Here is a 24,934-nt window from a genome sequence, read left to right on the forward strand (position 1 = left end):
ACGAATTGCAGGCAAAGTCTGCCTCGATTTACGTCACAAAAGGGGTAGGCGGAGTCAGCCCCCCAAACAACTTTATATATTTTTTAAACATATAAATCGTGACAAACAATTACTAAAAAAAACTGTTTTATTGTTCGTAAGCATATACTCTTATGTCTGAAAGAAAAAAAAAATACATTTCCAGGTGACTTTAAGTGTTGCACAAGTTGATTGCTGCAAAGGCGCTAAAGGGACAATCATAAAATGAACTCTTCAAAGATTTATGCAAATAAACATAAATAAATAAATAAATAAAATAAAATAAGATAATCACTACATCCTATTTGTATACCAAGTGGTACTATCCCTTTACACGATGGACTATCTAACATTGAATGAATGTACAACCTACACATCGTAATTACGATGTAATGAAAACAGAACAAGGTCATGTCATTCTTCACAATATAAACCTGCCAATAATATCCCACTTGTCTGACGTCACCAAGGCGGCGTGTTTACCATAGAGCAGGTATGCCCCCAAATGCTTTTATATCTGTATTTGTGGACATACAGTTCGTGTCAACTTCTATGTCAAAATTGTACACGTTTTATCGCTTATTTTAGGACTGTGCTGTTGTTTATATTTATTGACCGAGATTAGTAAAATTTGTTGGTGTGTGTGTTTGGTTTTTCCTTTTTGACTCGACATATTTGATGTATAATTCGTAGAAGTGTCGCTGTATGCGAATGTATTTGTCCGTAAAGGCAGTTTATGCCACCTGTCCAACGTAAGCTTTTCTGATTGTGTTACGGCTTTGGCTTCGGCTACGACCGGGTTACTGGAAAGGCATATTCTTCAACGTTGCCGCTGTAGCCACCAGCCATAGCCGTAGCCGGAATCACTTCGTTCGGATGCGGCTTCAATGACGTAACTTTTTCGTCATCGCAGATCCGGCTGCGTTCCCGGTTCCGGCTCAGACTCCGTGTCAGGAACCATAACCTACTTACTGGAACTGCGTCATTACACTTTTCAAGCCATTATACACTTTCGGTTACCAGTATTGTCCAAGTCCCACACTTTGTGTTTCCCAACTTATATATAAAATAACAAACCTGTGATAATTTAGGCTCAATCGGTCATCGGAGTCGGGAGAAAATAACGGGAAAACCCACTCCTGTTTCCGCGCGTTTTGCCGTGTCATGACATGACTTTTGTTTTGTGTTTAAAATAAATCCGTAATTCTCGCTAACGAGAATTTATATTGTTTTAATGTTTTCTCAAAAAGTAAAGCATTTCATGGAACAATATTTCATGAGAAGTCTTTCACCATTACCTTCTGTAAACCCTGTAAATTATTTGTAAATCTGTGATTTTTTTTCCTGTACCGAAAGGGTTTAATGGCTTTAAAGGGTTTGGGATATTTTTGTAACACAAAACACGATTTCCACAGATTTATATTAAACTTACACAGTTTGAAGATAATGATGTTAGAAAGCTATGCTGAGGTGTTGTAGTTTTTGAGAAATGGATGATACCCCTATTTCGGCGCTTGAAGTTCAATGACAAATACTTGTTGTGAACAATCTTGATGTCGACGTAAATTCAAATCCCAGCTGAATAAAACATAATTGCCATGTCTACGCAAAACATTCTGCATTGACACCATCTACTCGTTGAAATATGTCACCGATAGAAGTCACATCACGGCATACCCGATACTCGTTTGTATCATCACCGAGTTGGTCCAACACTGCTGCTGAACAAACCCCCCGAGAATCATTGCGAGAGAATGCATTCATTTGATGTTTTCCAAGGTTCAATCAACATCGTTGTCATAACAAAATACAAATCATACTTTCTGTAGTTCACAGACGGTGCAAAAACAGAGTCACAGAGTCATCGTTAAAATTATTCATGTGATACTTTACACCCACGTTTTATTTTGCGCAGCTATGGTCGGTATTTAAGTCGACTCTTCCATCCAGCGCGTTTTGGATACCAGCTTATTGGAGTAATTTACGGGAGAGCATCTAAGCGATCAATGCCATCGTTTTCTCACACTCTGCCGGATGAGAACAATTTCGGATTGATTTTTAAATTTTTTATTTAAGGGCAGGTTCCAAGGTGAAATAACGTTGGCTTTTTGGTTAGGTTTGAAGGCAGAAGATGCGATGAGAATGCGGAGTATAACGGTGTTTGGCGTTGCTGGAATCTGGTGGCTTACCATCGTCGGGTTTGTAATTAGCGGGATAGATGGACAAGGTAAGGCATATTTAATTACCCCTACTTCTTTGTGTTTCATCAATACAGCATAATTATATATCAGTGTGGAAAGAAAGTCTTGCGGTAACAACATGTAGTGGTAATCTCTAAATGAGTTGGATTGGTTCTGAAAAGAACATTGGTTTCAAAGTATGCTCTGATCGTCTTCAGGAAGAAAACAAAAGTGTTGCTATGGTTGAAGAGGCTAGGTACATTTTTGACGCTTTGGTCAAATAAAATTCGATTTTAATTGCAGATAGCTATTGTTTTAGATTCAGGAAAACTGTTAGAACTAAATCCTCCAGTGATGTTAAAATGACAGTGACATTAACTCAAAAAGTGAAGTGTTGTCTGGATCCTAACATTCCCACGTCCACCGGCCATGTATACAGAGCGGAGTGCTGTAGGTCTCCCCACCGGGCTCGGTCTTGGCCATGCTGGTCTTGGTTTTCGTCTTGGTATCGAGTGTATCGGTCTTGACCACTGAAAAGGAGCATCATGCGCCATACAATTGTTCAGAGATTACATTAAAGGAACGTTACAGAATTGGGAAGACACACAAATCGTGAAGATCACAGATTTACATAAAACTTACACGGTCTAATGATGATGATAGTTGAAAACATCCCTTGAAATATTTATGTCTGAAATTTCATATTTGATGAGAAATAAGTAATCTAATTTCGCGTTTGGAGTTTATCGCTCACTGAGCGTTTTATTCATTTTTGTTTTAGTTCGATGCAATGCAAATGTTGTAATCGGTTTTTTACAGTTCTCTCGTGTCCCAGATGGCCGATCGATCTCTAACTTCTACAGGTGTGCCAGTTTATGTATATGGTGGATTACATAAAGTGCTTACACTGCCAGCAACTGTTTTGTTAGCAAGAACCAATGCTGTAATGTTCCTTTAAAAGAACCCAGTTATTTCATCAAAGATTGTGAATGAAAAAGCCTTTGGAGCGATATAAACTGTTGCCAAGGTTGTATACTCCCAAGGGAGCTGAGAAACCTTAAAAGGGATGTTATTGGCCCTATGACCAGGGCACTAATGTAAAGCGCTTAGAGAATAAAGTGTTAGTTATTAGGCGCTATATAAATCGAAATTTATTATTATTATAGTATTTGTAAGTATGGTAAATGCAATACTATGCGGAAAATACAAGCAGAAAACATAAAACTAAATATTAACAACCTTAAAGGGACACGTTGCCTTGGATCGGGCGAGTTGGCCATGGAAAGCGTCAGTAACCGTTTGTTATGAAATGCATATGGTTATAGAAGGGTAGATAGGTTAGAAAAATACAGCAAAGAAATACAGCAATCCATACGAAATTGCACGGTTTTCCTTATACGTCGTAACCTAACCAGGCACGCCAATTTGTGGAGTTAAATTTCTGACTCCACACAATGGCCGACCGTGTAAGTTCGCAACCAAAGGGTAACAAATAATCCAAGCGCAAGTCTGCACATCAAGATGCCTTCTTTAGTTGATCTTTAGAGACTCATGATTTTCAACATACTTTTATTGATTTCTAACTATTAAACAGGGCATTTTAGTCAAAATAATTCTGCAGAGTCCTTACGCACCGCTACCATCTTTGTAACACATGATGCTTTTGGATAAACATTGCACAATATTGTTTCGGAATCAAGACAATTAGTGAGACCCCACCTCTAACCTGTTTTCGATTCACCGCTTCACACCAACCAGCGATTAGATAAAGTGGCAGTTTTTTAATCAAGAAAAGGCGCACTTAATGGATCGGTAATTGAAACGACTATAATACGATGTGTACATAATATAGTGCAGTCTGGCTGGTGCCGAACGGTGATACCTATTAATTGCATTACGGAGGTAAATATTAAAATGTCTACTTCCGTTTGTATACTTTGTCTTTTTGCTTCCATTTAGAATAATACAAAACCTTAAAGTTTGCAAGACACACCACAACCCTTTTCGACCGTTCACACTGTGCTTCTTACCCCCGTGAAATGCAGCCCCGGGGTGGCCCCAAGGAGTTTTTAAACTTTAACTTACTGCACTTTCACACCCACCCGGGCCCAATTTCATGGCTATGCTTACCGTAAGCACATAATCGGCGCTAGCAGGGAATTGCGTGCTTACACCTAGCGTATTAATTCCACGAGTTAGCGGGGAATTTTGGCTTCTGCGCGTGCGTAACTCCAGGTTACCAGGCTTTCTTCGCTTACAAGGCTGGCGTGGAAAATTGGCGCTTGCCACGTAAGCGCAGAATGGTGATCGTAAGCGCATAACTTGGCGGTAAGCAGATTCATGTAATTGGTCCTTGTAGGTTCCTAACCTACAGGGTTCCGATTGCACGATTCAAGAATATCCCGGGGTTTTACCGCTTACCCCTACTCGAGAGCAGGGATGGCCATTCTCCAGCGTATATTTTTTTTCTGTTTTAACAACAATTTTATTAGATAACTTGCTTCGTACTTCCCAACCCATGTCTCCTACGGCCTCTCCCTCGTTCCCATGTATTGTCTTCCCACCCCTCCCACACCCTTCCTTCTCTCCTTTTCCCACCCCCTCTTCTTTCCAAGTCATCTTTAGTTTATTTTTTGTTTTTTATATATATTTTTATTCCGATGTATTTTAAACTTTTTTTTTTTTGCAATGTGATATTTTTATTATAGTTATTGTTGCTGTTTTAATGTCTACGGTTCATGTGTTTTTTGCTATTTTTAATGACTGTATTTTAATGTGTAAATTCGGGGAAGTGATTTTCATGCTGGGCATGACAAATAAAAAATCTAAATCTAAATCTAAATCTAAATCTAAATCTATACCCAATTGCCGGGTACAACTTACTGCTTAAACAAATTATGCCTCGCAAAATTTAGCAAGATACAGCAACAGATAATACATGTCTGATGGTATTTTGGGTTGGTCCTGGTAAGCAATTTCTGCCTCGTAAAAAATAAGCAGGATACCAGCCCAATATAGTACATGGCAGATGGTATTTTTGGCTGGTAACCTCATACTGGTAAGCATAATTTTGTTGTACAGGATACCAGCCACAGATAGTACATGGCAGATGGTATTTTGGCTGGTAACCTCATTCTGGTAAGCATAATTTTGTTGTACAGGGTACCAGCTACAGATAGTACATGGCAGATGGTATTTTGGATGGTTGCCATCTGGTAAGCATAACTTTGTTGTGCTTAGCTATCTGTTTGTGCTTAAGCAGCTCATGCAATGCAACTCGGTCATGGCCGTGGTCCACGATCGGAATCTTTGAGGGAAGTACCCGGACGTGTATGAAAACAAATCAAACGGTCTACCCGAACACATAATGGAAATAAAATTAATATTTTTGTGACCAAAACAATATCATGATCTACTTGCTATTGACCTAGAATGATATCGCCAGTTTATGTTGACATAATGGTTGATTCCTCCAGATGGTTGGTTTATCATAGTATATGAATCAGCGACTACCCAGTCTGGATGTGTCGGTTGACAGTGACTGCCCAGTGTGACGTTCAAGGCATAATACTGCTCAAAATTAATTGTTAGCATAATAATGTACTTGGTAACGATCAATAGAGAGCTGTTGGTAGTATAAAACATTATGAGAAAACGACTCCCTCTGAAGTAACGTAGTTTTTGAGAAAGAGGTAATTTCTCACTCAAATATTAAAAGTCTTCAGGTCTGAAGCCCCCTTCAGGCATCTAAAAGCATACAAAATGTGTGCAATGAGGGTGTTTTTTCTTTCATTATTCTCGTGCAACTTCGATGAGTCAACAATTTCACAGATTTGTTATTTTATGCATATGTATGGAGACATCAAGGGAGAAGGGTCTTTGACAATTACAAAAGGTGTCCAGTACCCTTAATATAAAATGTAGTATTAGAACATGTATGGACACCTTTAAAGGGTCTATGTAAAAAACACAATGTCCACTGATTTACACTAAACTTACACAGTTTGAAGATAATGATAGTAGAAAGTTTCCCTGAAAACATTACGTGCTGAGGTGCTGTAGTTTTGGGGAAACGAGTAAAACAATGTCATGAAAATAATTTTCGTCTGATGAGACGAACATTATTTTAATCATTTACAAACGTATATTCATGACATTGTTTTACTCATTTCTCAAAAACTACAGCACCTCAGTAAATTATATTTTCAGGGAAGCTTTCCACTATCATTATCTTCAAACCCAATAAGTTTAATGTAAATCTATGGACGTTTTGAAAAAGTTCCAACATTCTTTAAACCGAATAAAACAGAGGGTCGGAGACAAATTCCGGTGTCAGTAACACCATAATTGAATTTAGAAGTCAGAATTAATTAAAGGAACACGTTGCCTTGGATCGGTCGAGTTGGTCATTGAAAAGCGTTTGTTATAATATGCATATGGGTAGAAAGATGCTGTAAAAGTAGAATACAATGATCCACACAAACATGCCTCGAAATTGCACGGTTTTCCTTTTACCTCGTCGGCTAACACGGTCGGCCATTTATGGGAGTCAAATTTTTGACTCCCATAAATGGCCGACCGTATTCGTTCGCACAATAAAAGGAAAACCACGCAATTTCGAGGCAAACTTGTGTGGATCATTGTATTCTACTTTTAAATTATCTTTCCAACCATATGCATTTTATACCAAACGGTTACAAACGCTTTTTTTATAGACCAACTCGTCCGATCCAAGGCACTGCGTGTGCCTTTAAACTTTGAATTATTATTTCAGACATGTCAATATTTACCAGTGTGGTTTAAATTACGAAGACAGACTCCTTTCCAATTAATTATATCCCCTATTTGTGAATACAATTTCAAAACCTTCAGATCTGCAATCGGCGTAATATTTCTTAAAGATTCCAACATGGATACTTTCACACGAGAGTATTGTATGATTGATACAATATCTCAATCAGATGTCGTCCCATAGCTCGTCCCAAAAACCTAACCTTCAATCATGAAGAACATCCATGGGATTGGTTGATTACAATACTCTAGAAAAAAATTGAGACGCGGGAAACAAGTTGAGAGAGGCACGCACAGAGCTTGATTTCACCATAAATTAATTCTCATTCAGTCTGTAGAGAATGACATTGTTTATTTGACTCTATTGAAATGATATATTATATTCGATTTAGATACAGAAGGCAAACCGGGGGCACGGAAACAACACAAATGAGTTTTTGAATTTGAATGAGGGATACATGACTGCAGGAAATCAATGGAGACTCGGGAAAAGATGAAGTTGATTTGTTGTTGGCCTTGCATACAGGAAGTCAAATGATGCATAGTAACCAAGTCGACACTGAAGACTGTATAACAAAATGGCTACGCATGGTCAGACGATCCGAGGACGTACTCGTTTTCGATTTGGATCAAACAACACTCGTTCCAAATGAGATACACAAAGTAGTACCCGGGAGGCTTACTATTTCATTGATATTCCACATATAAAAAAGCTTTATCTTTTTTTTAGATGGCGGTTATAACCACATACGACTAGTTTTTTTACGTAATTCAAAGCTTCAAACAACACACGATATTGAAGATGCTGAAAAAGTCGTGGATATTGTTTAATTCAAATGGAAAGCAAAACTACTGACATTGTTTCTTTAATTGAAAAGATTGCATTCTAAAATTTACATTTATGGTCGTTTCCTTCAACTACCCACGCAAACAATTAAAAGACCGTCCATTAACCAAATAATGTATTGTCAAAAAGGTTCCGGGAAGGGGGGGGGGGGGGGGGGGGGGGGAGTCATTCCAAATAATTATAATGTTGGCAAATAATGTAGAGGGGCAAACTTCCGCTTGCATTTAGGCTCCTAGTTTGCTTGTCATGTTGTAGACACTTCTACCATGTCATTCATGTTATATCATGTTAAAGATAATGGACACGTTTGATAATTGCAAAGACAAGTGCACTCACTTGGTGTAGATTAACATTATATGCTTAAAAATAACAAACCTGTAATAATTTGGGCTCAATTGGTTATCGAAGATGCACGAAAATGATGACAGAATCAAAACTAGAGTCGCACAAATAGGGCTTCTGATGCGGTTCTAAAATTCAAATACTTGAGTGAGAAGTTACCCCTTTTTCAGAAACTAAACAACCTCAGAAGGAGTCGTGTCTCACAATGTTATATACTATCAGCAGCTCCCCGTTGCTCATGTCGTCATGACCGTGTGGTCAAGAGCACTAGACTCAAACTATCAAAATAAATAGCCTGTGTTTTTGATAAGTAGATTGTGGATTAAAATTCCCGGTCTTGACACTTATGTCCTTGAGCAAGACACTTAAATGTCATTGCTTCGTTCATTGGATGGGACGTTAAAGACGTTTAGCAAAAGGCTCTTGTATGAAAACCTTTCTCGATTTCTGTCTAATTCATCTTGCAATTACGTTTCCCTAAGTGCGTTGAAGCTTTTTACTTGTGATTTTTAATGTTAACGTTCGTGCTCCCCCCTCATGGTAGCCTTTAGTCAAGGCGCACGCGACACACCGGATAGCACGCACAGCCCCAAAAATGTAACGCACGAAAAAAGACTATTTACCAACTCGTTTTGGGGGTCGTATGTTTTTCTTTATATTTGCCAACGATTTTGGTGGGAGAAAATGTAACGAATTTGCATCGAACGTTCTTGTGACGTCATGCAAGTAATTGTGGCTTCTTATTGGCCAGCAACTCGCCACGCTAATGCATTATGCAATTACATTTTCTCCCACCAAAATCGTTGGCAAATGTAAAGAAAAACATAAAGGCCTCAAAACGAGTCGGTAAAGGCACTTCGCGGCTTCGCCGCTCGTGGTGATAGTCTTTTTTCGTGCGTTACATTTTTGGGGTTGTGCGCGCCATCCGGTGTGCCGCGTGCGCCTTGACTAAAGGCTACCCTCATGGACGTTAAAGAACCCATGTACACTTGCTATTGAGATACGTGGTTTGCACCGTGTTTTCTCTTGTATAGATGGCTGCAGAATGCGCCACAGCACCTTGCAAACCATCCAATTCAATTCAACCCAATTCAATTCAATTCAATTCAACTCAATAAAATATTTATTTCGGTCTAGCCTTCAAATGATAAAATACATAATTGGTGTTTCATAATATCAACAGTGACAGCTATAAACAGTAGCCAACATTATTATCAGAAGGCCAAAACTTAGGATTGGGTGAAGCCTTGGCTTTTGAACACTGTATATAACTTACGAAGCGGAGATGCACATTTAGCTGTACAAACATGTACCAAAAAGCGAGCCATCATTAAAGGCACTGTACACCTTTGGTAATTGTCAAAGATCAGTGTTCTCACTTGGTGCATCCCACCATAAGCATAAAATAACTAGCCTGTGAAGATTTGGGCTCATTTTTTTGGGTCATCGAAAGGGCGAGAAAATGAAGAAAGAAAAAACACCCTTGTTGGACGAATTTGTGTGCTTTCAGGTAGGAATAACAGATTTCTTTTTAGTGAGAAATTACCTCTTTCTAAAAAACTACGTTACTTCAGAGGGAGTCGTTTCCCACAATGTTTTATACTATCAACAGCTCTCCAATGCTCGTTACAAAGTCAGTACCTTCCCTTTAAAGCCATTGGACCCTTTCGGTAAACAGTATTGTCCAAGGCCCACACTTCGTGTATCACAACTTATATATAAAATAACAATCCTGTGGAAATTTAGGCTCAATCGGACATCGGAGTCGGGAGCAAATAACGGGAAAACCCACTCCTGTTTTCGCGCGTTTCGCCGTGTCTTGACATGTGTTTATAACAAATCCGTAATTCTCGTTAACGAGAATTTATATTGTTTTACCGTTTTCTCAAAAAGTAAAGCATTTCATGGACTAATATTTCAAGAGAAGTCTTTCACCATTACCTTCTGTAAACCCTGTAAATTATTTGTAAATCTGTGAACTTTTTTTTTTCTGTACCTAAAGGGTCTAATGGCTTTAAATTGAATAAAACGTTGCGGCAGATAGGGTGTCATTGCCTCGTTTAGAGCATCGATTTCTGGTTCTGGTGGTTCTATGTCGTCAGACTGTGGTTCGAATCCGGGTCATGACGCTTGAGTCCTTGAGCAATATGCTTTACTAAACATTTAATTGCTTCTCTTCACCCAGATTTGTAAAACTGCGGAGGGCAGAGGTTGATATTGTGTTTGAAAAAGCCCTCCAAGCAGCACGGCAGCCCATAGCTCTATACTCAACAGGGAGCCGGGAAAAATTAAAGAAACTATATTTTGCCCAATGACAAGAGCAGTGTTACGTTAATGTAGATCGTCCACTGTATAAGAACCAGTTATAATAATTTTAAAAAAAATGGGTTCAAACGTATAGCTTTGCATTTTTGTAGAAGAAGCTGACGAGCGGTTGGACTCAAAACCAACCTACATATTAATATTATAGTTCAGCTTTAATTTTATGACAGTTATCCGACTTTAGTGTGATTGTTCTCGCTCCGTTGGTTTATTCGATTTGACTCAGTCGAACTGGGGCATGGCATTCAGTCTCCACTCTATCAATTCTCCCTGCCTACAAAACATTACTCGACATTTTAATGTTCAAATCGCTCGGCTAGCAGGTGCGGATGGAAATGCTATCATAAATAATGAGCGAGACAGAGACATTGGAATCAAAGGCACGCTTGCTTGTGTAGTAATAGTTTCGAATTTGAACTGCCTCTGGCTAACCTGCGAAACAACGGTGGCCTATATTGTAATGTATAGTCTCAAAGCTGTACCTAACTGTCACCCCTAGGCTACTCGATTAGCACCAACCATGTACCTAAATGTCACATGTACCAAAGTGTAGCAAAACTCTGTAACTAAGGTCGCCAGTACTCAATTACCACAAACTAAATGTTCCCCTTACCCAATTAATCCCAACCGTATCTAAATGTTGCCAGTAATAATAACCAAGTGTATCCCCCTGCCCTGTACCTAATGTCGCCCATACCCCATTGTAGCCCATGCCCGGTATCATAATGTCACCCGTACTCAATTAGCCACAACCCCACTTTTAAACGTTGCCAATAACTATAATTAGTTACCCCAACCATGTACCCAAATGTCGCCCGTATAAATTTAAAGTCCCAACGCTGTACCTAAATGTCACCCCTAGGCTACTCGATTAGCCCCAATCATGTACCTAAATGTCCGTACCTCAATCCCAAACACTGCACCTATGTACCAACCCATTTTTGATGAGCCTAAACCCTAACTAAAGGTCACTTAGACTAAGTGACTTAGTGTAACCAATGTCGTCCATATAATTGTGTCACCTTAGCCTCTATCATGTACCCAATGCCACCCAATACCCAAACAGTCCCACTACAAATTAAAGGTTTCCAAACATAAACGCAACCGCCACTTTCCAATTTTAAATTTTACTCGAGACTTGAAGTTGATAGCGCTGCAGCTAATACCATTAAGAGTCTTTTGAAACCGATATCTGAAATGAAAACAATAATGATCAAGACTAATTTCTCATGAGAATTAATTCCCAAGCTTACTACTCTCAGGAAAATATTCTCCCGGTCGCATTTTTTTGTGGAAGACAAATATGTTTCCAATGAGCTCTTGAAGTCAAATTTGAATAGTTGAAAGGAAATGAAAAACAGAGAATGTCAACATAGCTGCTTAATTTTGTAACAAAATCAAGATCGCAAACAAGTTACACTTCGTATGGGATACCACTGGGAGCTAGGTATTTATACTGTCTCAATTAATAGTCACCTTGTTGTATGTGTGAGAGTATATAGCATTTACAAACGCGTGAGATGGCCATAGTGTTGAATTTCAGTGTTATTCATTTTTAGCCCTGCGGGGAATGGGTGTGGCCACAATCTGTGATAGGTTGCTGTTCTTTTTCCCCTTTTAAATACACCGCCCAATAAATGGAAAACCAAACAAAAATAGGCCTCTACCCAGATCATCCGTGACTGGCTTGAACAATAGCAAACAAATGAGCTCTTGAAGTCAAATTTGAATAGTTGAAAGGAAAGGAAATAGCTGCTTAACATTGCAACAAAATCAAGATCGCAAACAAGTTACACTTCGTGTATGGGTACCACTGGGAGCTAGCTATTTATACTGTCTCAATTAAGAGCCGCCTTGTTGTATGTGTGAGAGTATAGACTAGCATTTACAAACACGTGAGTAATGTTGAATTTCAGGCTTATTTATTTTAACCTTGGGGTAACGGGTGTGGCCACAGTCTGTGGTAGGTTACTGTTCTTTTTTCCGTTTTAAATACACCGCCCAATATAAATGGAAAACCAAACATAAATAGGTCTCTACCCAGATCATCCGTGACTGGTTTGAACAATAGCATACGAAAGAAGAAGTATAGCTTGTTATTTTACAGAGAATTGGTTGTAAAATTGATGTCAATATAAATTTATTCTATATTTGGTTTGCGGTAACACCATGTGTGTATCTATTTGCCAGGTAGGGGTTGTTCTTAATAGAGAACTGTCTTTCTTACTCCACTACCGCAGAGTAGATTTATTGGATGTTCGGGAGACTACTCAGTTCTGAAAAGAACTGTCCTGCTTTTTAACTACACCCGGGCGGAAGGTATAGACAATTGCCGGGACTACTACTTTAGCTTATATAATCGTTATTAACTGCACTACCGCGGAGTCAGTTCTTGAATTTGTCTCAACGTTTCGACTAGCTTGCTCTAGTCATCGTCAGAAATTGATGTCATTTTAAAATTAATATGATTGTATTGTTTGCATGATTTGTTTGTGTTCCTTGCAAGACACAAAGTACATTTTTTAACGACATTTAACATTATGTAACAATCGTCGTTTATTTCAATTGAACACATGCGGGTCAATCAAAAGAAATTAGTAAATGCTATTACGTCACAATGCATCTCATGAATATTCACAGCGACAACTGCAAGATAAATGTTACAAGCACGTACATCATGTGACCGGTGACGTCCTCTGTTTAAACAAGTGTTGAAACCTGTATTTCCAGGTATGAGTTGCGCATAATATTCTCATTTGTAGAAATCATCAAATCTTCGCACCGAACGATTTTTTATCACAAGATATCAAGAATGCAGCTCAATAGAAAAAGTATTCACCTGTCACGTTGTTTCAAATCAACATGAATTTTTCAGTCCCATAGCGTTCAAAAATATAAAAGGAAACTAACAATTATTTAACTATTAACTTAACACTTTTGGTTACACTTTTGCTTATTTATTGGGCAACTTTTTTGGTAATTTTAATTAATTTTGATTGTTGGTTAAAATGATGCACATTAGTTGGTCAAAATCATCCGATCATGCGCACTACGATCAAAGAGTTGCCCAAAAGTTGGGTATGGTATAAAAAACGGGGTTGTCCAGTAGATATAGATCCAATTTGAAGGTTAGTTTTTAACTAAATATGAAGTTGTGTTTTCTATTCAGTCGTACATAGTCGTGACAGTTGCAGAGGGAGCAACACAGTGACACAACTGTTGAATTAGTTTCAGTTTTTAGTTTCAGTTTTATCATGCCATTATGTGCAATGCCGGTTTTGGCATGTATGCGTGTGCTTGCGCTGCAACTGTCACGACTGTGTACAACAATTGAACAGGAAACAAACTGTATTTAGTTGAAAACTAACCTTCCAAAGCATCTACAAACCACTGAGCACCCTCTCGATTTTGATAGAGATGTCGAGGTCACAGCTCACTACCGTTTGCCATCGTGGAAAAGATATTTTCTATGCCTGGTTGTATTGTATGACGTATCACAGGAGAAACTGTAAATCAAAGGGTTAAATACATTTGTTGGATAACACCGAAAAGGGTTAAATCATTAGTGAAATCATCGCCCAATAAGTGGGTTATTGATAATGTATTAAATACCCAGAAAATGGGTAAACAAAATATTACCCAACTGTTGGTTAGCAAAATATACCCAACTATTGATGAGGAAATATTACCCAATTATTTGGCAATCAGAGTGCCCAACTTTGATGGGTAATATTTTGCCCAAAAGTGGGAGGAGTTCACTATTCGCCCTTAATTGGGTAAAAAGTTGGGCATTTTTTTACCCAATTTTTTTACAGTGTTGGTATAACACTGCTCTAAAATACCAAAGGTCGTGAGTTCGAATCCCACCCGAGTATTGTGCCTGTATTTTTTGTCACCGAACTCTGGCAGGTACTGAGTTTACAGTGCTAACACACATCGGTGTACATGTCCATGCACGTATAACACCAAAATGAATAAAATAACCAAACGTATACACTCAAATGAACCCTGCCACTTTCCGTTTTGGCGGGAATTGTTTTCTCGTATTATTTAGAAAATTAGGCCTATTGACGCAATAAGCAGCGAAATGGCAAATAACATGCATGGCCTTCCTTGTGTGTAACCCATATGCATAATTTAATCAGAAATTGGACAAGTCTTTTATTCTCAAAAATACAAAACATGAATAGAAAGAACGTGCATTTATGAATCAGATTACAATTAAATGAATAGTGGGTAATTTTTTTTTCTTTTCCATTTCAGGATCCCGCTATATTGGTTGCTTCTACGACCTTTCATCTCCGCCCACCAGTCGTGCTCTTCCCGATTTAACCTCGTGCCCAGACTCAATATTCTGCGATAACTTCTGCACCTCAAACATACCTTATTGCGAGAGCGCCGGGAACATGTCCGTCACAAACTGCGCTCGTCTCTGTTCGCGCCAAAATAAAGTTTACGCGGGACTTCAGGCGGGAAGGCAGTGTTTTTGTGGACTGGAATCGGCGTCGTATGAGAGACATGGACGAGAAACGGACGAGACTAGGTGCAAGTCTAATTGTAGCGGTGACGTCACGCAGTCCTGCGGGAATGACTTGCGGATGGAGGTATATGAAATAGGTAAGTCGTAAACCTTGTCCAAATCGAGTGACTACTAGTAACGGCTACGGCTATGTCTCTTGTCTTTAACACAACGTTAAGAGATGTGCCTTTTCGGAGGTCTAGACATAGCCACTGCATGCTGAAGCCATTCAATCGACGCATCATGCGCTTGGTAATGAGGCCTGTAATAACACAAACCCGCTATAAAGAACAGTCAAATCTTGCTTAGCAGAAACGAGTTACCAGCCAACAATCCATGAACTTTATTGTTGCCACTATGGTGTCGCACTCGTTTTTTGCTTAGGCAAATTCATTTGCTAAGCAGCATTTTCTGTTAAACAGCCTTTTGAAGTGAGACCCTGTCAGAGTTTACCCATGTCTTTGATCATTTAAACATAACCAATGTTTGGGTCGATCTTAATATTGTGTCTGAACGAAAGTCTGGCACGAATCTTGGACCCCCAAAATTTCTTGACACAATCAATACTGAGACAATCTGACTCAGTGATTTACCATGGTATGGTACACTTAAACCCTACTAACTTAACTTATCAACCAACACGACATTTAAAAGGACGTCAAAATGAAAGAAAAGGGCAAAATACAGATTTATCTTGAATCATAAACCTCATACAAATCTGATAAGAATGTGTACGTCGTTATTTTTATAAATATACGGTTTTTTTTTGTTGCAGGTTGCACCCCCTTAGCTTCTCTACCTCAAAATACGACTGTATCTCCATCAGATAAGAACTTCTTTAAGATTGGTGAAAATATGATCATATCATGCCGAGATGGTTTTCTCACCAACCGAACCTCATTGACTTGTCTACCTACGGGTGAATGGAGCCTCCTGCCGCCATCTTGTCTTTATGACGTATGCGCCTCACCCGATCCACCGTCAGGCACGACAGCCCGCGAGACCAGCCTTCGGGAAAGTTCGGAGTTCTACGGCGGTAACGTAGTGATTTTTGAATGTTTGAACGATATCCATGCAACGGTGAACGTCACATGTTTGGAGGGCGAGTGGATGGCAGTGGGGTCATGCCCAGGTCAGTATTCTGCCGCATTCCCTGTAGGCATACATTCAGATTACTTGTGACACAAGGCAGGAACCAGTCTACTTGCCTCTTGTTGCCTTGATAATAGCCAATGCCGAACTTAGCCACAGAATCAGAGAGTGGCTGTGTTAAATGTCCACGTGATTTCGTGCCATAAAATCACCGCAAAATTAAATGAGTAGACGTTGACAAAAGATCAATGAAAATATTAAAGTAATTTTGCTTGTTCCCTACAGTAGGATTTCACCACAAACGTCAACGTCAACATGTTTTTTTTTAACGGCGCAGTTTCACCCACATAAAACGATCGATAGCGGGCGCTCTCGAATTAACAAGAGATTACATGTTGTCACGCTGCCAGTTAAAGGTACTGGGCACACCTTATCAAAGACCAGTATTATCACTTGGTGTATCTCAACATGTATAAAATAACAAATCTCTGAACAGTTTGACTCAGTTTGTCATCGAAGTTGCAAGAGAACAATGAAAGAAAATAACCATTGTTGCACAAATTAATTTGTGTGCTTTCAGGTGTTGGAAGAAGGTTTCAGACCTTACAAGTATTTTAATATTTGAGTGAGAAATTACCTCTCAAAAATTACGTTACTTAAAGGATTTGGGTACTTTTTCAAAATGTCCATAGATTTACATTAAACTTACAGGGTTTGAAGATAATGATAGTGGAAAGCTTCCCTTCAAATCTTACTTACTGATGTGCTGTAGTTTTTGAGAAATGAGTAAAACAATGCCAAGAGAATACGTTTGTAAATGATTAAAATAATTTTCGTCTCATGAGACGAAAGTTATTTTCATGGCATTATTTTACTCATTTCCCAAAAACTACAGCACCTCAGCACGTAGTATTTTCAGGGAAGCTTTCTACTATCATTATCTTCACACTGTGTAAGTTTAGTGTACATCTGTGAACATTGTTTTTTTTTTGTCCTACAAAAGTTACATAGACCCTTTAAGAGGGAGTCATTTCTCACATTGTTGTATACTATCAGAAGCTCTCCATTGCTTGTTCTCAAGTCAAGTTGTTATGATAAAAAAAATATGTTGAGTATGTGATTTCAAATAGTGTCCAGTACCTTTAAGCATTAATACACAAGCGGATGGACCTCAAAACTCACAGCAGTGGAAAAATTGTCTGACAGTCTGAGTTGAGTTCCGTTATGAAATTTCATTAATATACAGGTCTGTGTGTACTCGTGTGAAAGAAAAAAGAAACAAATCATAACTTTGTCAACAGAAGTATTTTTTTTTCATTTTGTATTATTGTTTAATCGCGTATATGAACCGTATATATTGAACGTTGAGTTCCGAGCATCAATGATATGGAAATATAATAGAATAGAATATAATAGAATAATGTTTTATTGTCACTTGTAAAAAACAAATATTTGAACAGTGAAATTCGTTTTGGTTTTGCGTGTCTAAAAATATGTAAATATAAAAATACACTAAAAATTTACCATTTATAGAATAAGAATAGAATAATGTTTTATTGTCACTTGTAAAAAAAACAAATATTAGTACAGTGAAATTCGTTTTGGTTTTGCGTGTCTAAAAATATTATGTTATATACAAATTACACTAAAAATTAACCATTTACAAAAATACATGGAAATACAATATAAACAACTCTGAAAAGTATTACAATATACAGGCGAAATACGAAAGATAAAAATAGAACGATAGAATTAAAATCAGAAATAGACATTCATGATTAAAACCTGTCATTTAGAACACGAACAGCTGTGAGATAAAAACTCTGCAAAGTACGATTAGATCCAGATTTAATTGAACGGAATCGATTATTTGACCGCATTGGCTCAAAGAGGTCATGTGCCGGGTGAAACTTGTCATCTACTACTAAATGACACCCGTGCGGTGCTTCGGTAGAAATAAGAAAATAATTGGTAAATAATAAAAAAAGATCTTCATGTCAACGTCTTCAACGATATCTGAATGACCGTTTTCATAGCCCTACATTAAATTATGAATATATTTTGGTTTCCGTGATAATTTGCAACTGTGGCGGCAATCCGTACATCGTCAGCGAAGATTTTTTTTGACAAATTTTACGTGTGGCAAAAGTGTGGGCCCGAGCCCGACATGGTTTAAAGCTATATTACCTTCTATCAGTTATGTAATTTTAGAACTTTATAAGAAAAAACAATGGCTCCTTAAGAAATTCATCGCTGCTATACTCCTTTGTGTATGAAGCTTTTAAACTGACAGTCAACCGATTTAACTTCCACGCTCAGTTCGATCAATAATAATTAGTTAGGGCCCTTTTCCGGTTACACTTTTAAAATGTTTGTTATTTCTCTTACCAGCTGAACCATTCAAAGGTATTATCTTCCCTTTTCATTTCCTATATTGTTAATTTTGATTCAGACTGGAGTTAGTTATATAGATTCTACTTATGTGTGTTTAACTTTTAATTTTTTAGAGGCGCCTGCATCGACTGATGTAATGACGACTATATTTACAGAGATATATACAGCGAGTAGTCCTGGTAAGCCTGATCCTTCTTTGATATATTTCGAGGAAATGTCACTATATAGATGGACAGTGGTTTAGACTTCAACAACTTCTGGGTCAAATTGACCCGCATCGGGGTCGTTAGGGGCTTCATTTCTGGGTCAGGGACCAGGGGTGGATTTCACAAACAGTTAAGACTTAAGTTTTATCTCGAGTTGGGACGAGTTACTCGTCCTAACTTAGGACTAGCTATGCGTTTTTGTCCTAACTTTTTGTGAAAACGACCCCTGGAGTGAAATAGACATTTTCGCAAATACCCATTGCGCAAGTGCTAACTGTTGAATGAGGTGCATGCTGGTCTAGCTAGGGAAAACAAACATGCATCTCATTCAACGCATACAGCGGACGTAAACGGAGTATTTGAGATAAGCTGCATGGATGTATGAGTCAACATCTATATGGCTACGGCTATGCGGGTGTTGCTAAGGGTACTCATGGACGTATGACACTGCGACCAAACCGTACAGCCTTAGCCGTAGCCGAAAGCTCGGACGGACACATCAGAATGAGTGGGGCGCGTGACTCATCTTTTTACCAAGAGTGCGTTTTGGCAACCCTTACCAAAAACTGTTTCGGTTGTTGGTCGTTGGTTCTGCTGTTCAGACTGAACGACAACCGAGTTGTGAGCTCGGTTACCGTTTTTGGTTGGGGTCGTCATAAACGCACTCTAAGAAAGCCACTTGGTTACATTGAGGAAATGTTGTCCACTTATGTTTTCATGGCTGCAAAAATAAAACGTTTCCCCAAAACGAGATTTCGGTATGGACATACAAAAAATGATCTCATTTGAAACAGGAGAAGTCTTTGTGACAAATTACCAAATGTTTTATTTATCATAATCCAAATGACAAATTAAAGGACAGCTGTCATACCTGCACCACACAAACATATGGTACATACACTTCAAAAAACTTCGTGAGCAGTTTCGAGGGCAATACGGAAACTGTTTTTATAGTGAAAACAGTCTTTAACATTTCAGGTGTTTATCTAAATTGTTTCCAATTTATTTCTGCTCATTTTAGATACTACACAGGGTAAAGTCACAACTACAGAGGACTCGATGACCACAACATACGAAAAAGGTAAGTGTAGTTTAGTTTGCAATTTCCTTTGGATAGGGAGACTTTGGGACGCTAGGTGGCAGCAGACTTACCAGGTAAATTTCCATTGTTTACGTAGTTCTGAGCGTGCGCACATGACCGAGAACGATGAATTTTACCTGGTAAGTCTGCTGCCACCAAGCGTCCCAAAAGTGTCCCGTTGTAGTTCAAGAACTAGCTCTAATAACTGTATGGTTTATGCTGTGTTATGAGGTCACTGAGCCAGTTATTATTTAAAACCAAAATCTGTTCAATTTGTTTTATCAAGTGTCGACAACCGCCTTCCCAACGACAGTAACACCTCAACAGAACGTCTCAACCTCGAGTCACTCAGATGAGTACACCACCTTGATCACCCCCGACATTGGACCCGTCCAGACAAGTGAGTTTTTTGTAATTATTCAAAACAATAAGAAATCAGATGATCTTTTTTCCTTAGTAATGTTGCTCCCGTTCATGTAAGAGTAAGCACGACTGTAGATTCAAATAGACAACAAGGCTTGGGTAATCAACATTTATATACAATGGGAGACTTTTGGGACGCTTGGTGGCAGCAGACTTACCAGGTAAATTCCATTGTTCCCGGTCATGTGCGCACGCTCAGAACTACGTAAACAATGGGAATTTACCTGGTAAGTCTGCTGCCACCTAGCGTCCAAAGTCTCCCATTGTACTGACAGTTGAATGCAGCAGTCGATATTGACATTTGAATGCAGCATTTTTACAAATTTTCTTTCATAAAACTGAGTTTGTAAATCAAAATTTTGTGACTGTAAAATGTAGGATAATGTAGTGCATTATAGTTTGTCTGGATGATGTGCACCCTGCACGCCGCATCTGAAATGATTTATTTTGAAATCATCCGGCATGTAAGACCATGGGCTCAGTTTCATTGAGCTGCTTATAGAAATCTTTCTGCTTAGCACATAGGAACATGAAACCTGTCATAATTTGTACACGTGACATTGTATTTTGGCTGGTAACCTTATTTTGGTAAGCATTATGTTTTGTGCTTAGCTACCTTTTGTGCTTGAGCAGCTTATGAAATTGGGTCATTTTATTTTCTCCTTTTTTCGCGGATAAAAACAGGGAACCATTACAAGAGCGAATTTCACGCGCAGATATATAATTTACCTTTACCGTCGATAGATGGCGCCCTGACTATTTTCGCTTGAGTCTAGGAGCTGATTTCACAAATACCTATCAGATCTCTGTGTATCAGTAATAGCTAAACAAAATATGATTCCACAATTTACGACCCATCTTAAGATGGATCGGGGTCCAGTTAGCAGTGCCACGAAAAAGGGTCAAGGAGCCTCGGTATTGTTTCCATAGCAATTGTTGCGCCACACAGCACCTCATTTCATAATGCTACAAGGAGTAGGTATGATACTTTAAACAAAACAACAAACATAGCTCCACATACCTTGGAGACAACGGGTGCGTTCGTTTAGCTTCCCTGGGTCGACCCCGGTCTGCCCCGGTACGTTCGAATAGCTTTGACGGGGCTCACCCGGGTCCAGCTGCCCCCACAGTGCCCTGCTTGTGGAGTGGGTCACTTGGGGGTGACCTGAGGTACATGCCGTCACCACGAGAGGGCGAGTGTGATCGTTCGAATAGCTCTTGTCAGGGGCTCACCCGAGTGAGCACCGCGGGGTAGACCCAGGGAAGCTAAACGAACGCACCGAAAACAACAGACAGCGTTCAGAAGCCCTCTAGTGTAAGAAGGCGCTATTACACAATTATTTGGGAACTCAGTATAGTATTTTGCGTAGGATAACACTAATATTGACCACGAACAAATAATAATTTTGTACTGTTTTTTTTTCTCTCCAGTTCCCAACATGCTGTGGTTGATAATCATTCTAGTTGCCGCCATGTGTCTTTTCCTCATTGTGTTATTCATTGCTATAATGGTTGCATACAAAGGGTAAGCGTAACCATACTGACAAGTAAAAACAAACAAACAAGCAAAAACAGCACTACCAACCTAATTTCCATTTGGTGCATATTGCTTGTTACTGGTATTCAGCTGTTGTTTGCTTATTGGAATTGGGTTGGTAATCCTGTTTTTATGAAGGCAAACATAAACATTTCATACTTAGGAAATTTGTGTGATTAGCAGCTCTTGAAATTTGGCCAAGAAGGCTTCTAGCACAAACACTTGCAAAGCACAAGAAATCTTTACTTAACAAAAGTATAGGTTACCAGCCAGAATACCATACAGTTATTATCTCTGCAAGTGGTACCCCAGTCGTTTCTTGCTTAGCCAAGATATTTGCTAAGCAAAATGTTCCGCTGAACAGCTTTATGAGTTTCGGCCCTTTAAGACAGGTTTCACAACGGGTTTAGGGCATAGGAAGCAAATGATAGGAATAAACCATACAATTAATAGTAAACTTGCGGTTACAAACACGTGTAAACCTCATTTTGTTTGAACGTTGGCTCGGAGAAGAGCCGGTGTGGTCTTGACGTTTCGAACAGTATAATCTGCTTGTCTTCGGGAGAATGCTGGACTACTGGCGGTGGTTGAAGTTTAGTATCTATGGAAGTTTAGGGCACATTAATTTTTTTCGAGCATTTTTTTCTTCTTAATTTTCTCCACAGGAAACACACTCAGAATGAAGCGAGACGATCATCCAACGAATCTTTACATATTCCCAAAGTATCCGATATGTCACAAATCAACCACGCTTTTATAGAAACTGAAACACCCACTCAAAATGGCCACCACCAAACATCCGGGACACCACCACCTCAGGAACATACCTACGAAAATGGCGCCGCCATGCATCACGAATATGCAAAGCCCAGCACACCGCCAACCACCAATGGGAGAAAGGTTGTTAATGAATATGCATCACCCGTGCTGCAGGACAGCAACGGTGAGATGGCACAGGTCCCGCGGACAAAGAAACGAGTGTCGTATTCGTTTGACATGCCGGAACAAGACTACGATCCAACGAGGCGGGAATCTTATGTTGAAATGGTCACTAAACTATAATCGTGGATTAGCGGGAACTTACTTAAATATTACATCCGTACTGTTAACCTGTAATGTTTGGTCATTGCAAACTTAATGAAGAGGATTCATATTAAATTACAATAATTTCAACATATTTTAAAAATATGTCGCCATTAGTGTTGTTCTCGTTATATACAGTCCATTTTTTTTGTCAGGACATCGAGCGTGTATGCTTGCGATTTTCTTACGAATCACACACTTGTTGTTGAGAAAGATAGGTCTTAATTTACAGGGATTTTCATGTTTTGACCTTTAACCTTTCTACCTAATATCACGAGAAAGAAAAATGCTTTAAAGTAGAGGTCAAACTTGTTCTTGTCGGTCTGACCCAGACTGGGGGGTTCTTTGGAACCAGAAATCTGAAGAGTTTGAAACTCTTGGAGGCTCGAGGTCGTAGCAGACAACAGGTAAATCAATTGTTCTTTGAAATGTGAGCATGCTGGCAAAAGTTTAGCTCCACGCTGAGACTGACGTTAAAACAGTGAAATCTTAACTAGTGAGTCTGCTGCCACCTAGCGATCCATGAAACTTGGATCTTTTATTGAGTGGTTAAGCTTAACGTTAGCCTGAACAACTGGCGTCTCACTTCGAAGCTCGTTCATCATTGTGGATAAAGACAGGGGCCCAGTCTAGCTTAACGCATCCTTTTCCTCAAACTTAAATAGTTCGATTGCAAATACAACAATAGACGACTCGTTTAGCTTCCCCAGGTCGATCCCGGTGTGTGGCGTTTTCTTTTTCCAGCACGAACGTGTGTAGATAATTACCCACGTTCGTACTGGGCTTCCCAGGGAAGCTAAACGAACGCACCCACAATATGTAAGAGTTACAACCCGAAGAAGTAAAATGACAATACCAGTGTAAACTTTGTATGCGTTAGTGAATATTAATGGTACAAACACTGGCTTCCATCACTCTGTAATAACCAAAGAATTGTTAAAGGTTTTTTTTTTGACAGGCTTGCTACATTCCATTGATACGATACTTATACTATATTAGCATGTTGACTACTAGCTTCACATCTGTAAATTTGCCATATTTTTTAATTTCGAAATAAAATAATACGTAACTAAACCGTGCTCTGTTGCACTTTTAATGATATATTATTTTTTAATAATAAACTATTTGATGCAATACTATAAAACCAAGTTGATTTATCGCATGGTTCACCGATGTCACAATTCTTTACTGGTTTATTTATCACTTTGATGTGAGAAAATATTGCAGAACATGACCTTGTATAAATGATTATAATAATGAAATTATTGCGTTCTTTCATCTTATTTTCGTGTTTAGGACAATTATCCACTTAAAGGCAGTGAACACTATTGGTAATTACTCAAAATAATTATTAGCATAAAACCTTTCTTGGTGCTGAGTATAATGGGTAGAGGTTGATGGTATAAAAGATCGTGAGAAACGGCTCCTTCTGAAGTGCCATAGTTTTCGAGAAAGAAGTAATTTTCCACGAATTTGATTTCGAGACCTCAGATTTAGAACTTGAGGTCTCGAAATCAACCATCTAAACGCACACAACTTCGTGTGACCAGGGTGTTTTTTTCTTTCACTATTATCTCGCAAGTTTGATGACCGATTGAACTCAAATTTTCTGTTATTTGATGTATATGTTCTTTGACAATTACCAATAGTGTCCACTGTCTTTAACTTAGTATTCCTAAGTGAAAATATTCATTAACAATCTGCTTGAAATCAGGCCTACTTGGGGATGGAGTAATTTCTTTGGCCCCAAATAATTTCTAATTTTGTCTTCAAAGTTAAATCATGAAGTATTTTTAGTGTTTAGTTTATATATTAAAAAACGTTTAATAATTTAGAAAGAATTACTGAAATAATAGTTTTAACCTAATTGAAATTGGAAACTAAGTGTTTGGACGAAAGAAAACTGAAAAATACTAATCTTTCCCAAGATAGAATTTAATCGAATTGTGAATATTTACATTAAATACATTTCTTAAACACAAATATTTACCTATTTTTATTTTTTTTTACTTTTAACGCTGCACGTATTATAAAAATGCAAAATATAACATTGTTTTCAAAGAACCGTGAATTTATTTTTGTTTCGTTTCTATGCTGTC

General features: G+C 38.6%; 1 protein-coding gene across 1 annotated transcript; it reads left to right on the plus strand.

Annotated features, from left to right (window-relative positions):
• The first annotated feature begins 1,732 nt into the window (after positions 1-1,732).
• LOC139952332 (uncharacterized) lies at positions 1,733-24,808 on the plus strand. The gene is made up of 8 exons (XM_071951441.1): positions 1,733-2,245; positions 14,764-15,117; positions 15,795-16,151; positions 18,619-18,684; positions 19,733-19,792; positions 20,079-20,192; positions 21,647-21,740; positions 22,418-24,808. The coding sequence occupies exons 1-8, from the start codon at positions 2,155-2,157 to the stop codon at positions 22,812-22,814; spliced, it is 1,533 nt and encodes a 510-aa protein (XP_071807542.1). The 5' UTR covers positions 1,733-2,154; the 3' UTR covers positions 22,815-24,808.
• Positions 24,809-24,934: the final 126 nt, after the last annotated feature.

Source organism: Asterias amurensis, chromosome 20, assembly GCF_032118995.1.
Source record: "Asterias amurensis chromosome 20, ASM3211899v1".
In the NCBI taxonomy this organism is placed as follows: domain Eukaryota; kingdom Metazoa; phylum Echinodermata; class Asteroidea; order Forcipulatida; family Asteriidae; genus Asterias; species Asterias amurensis.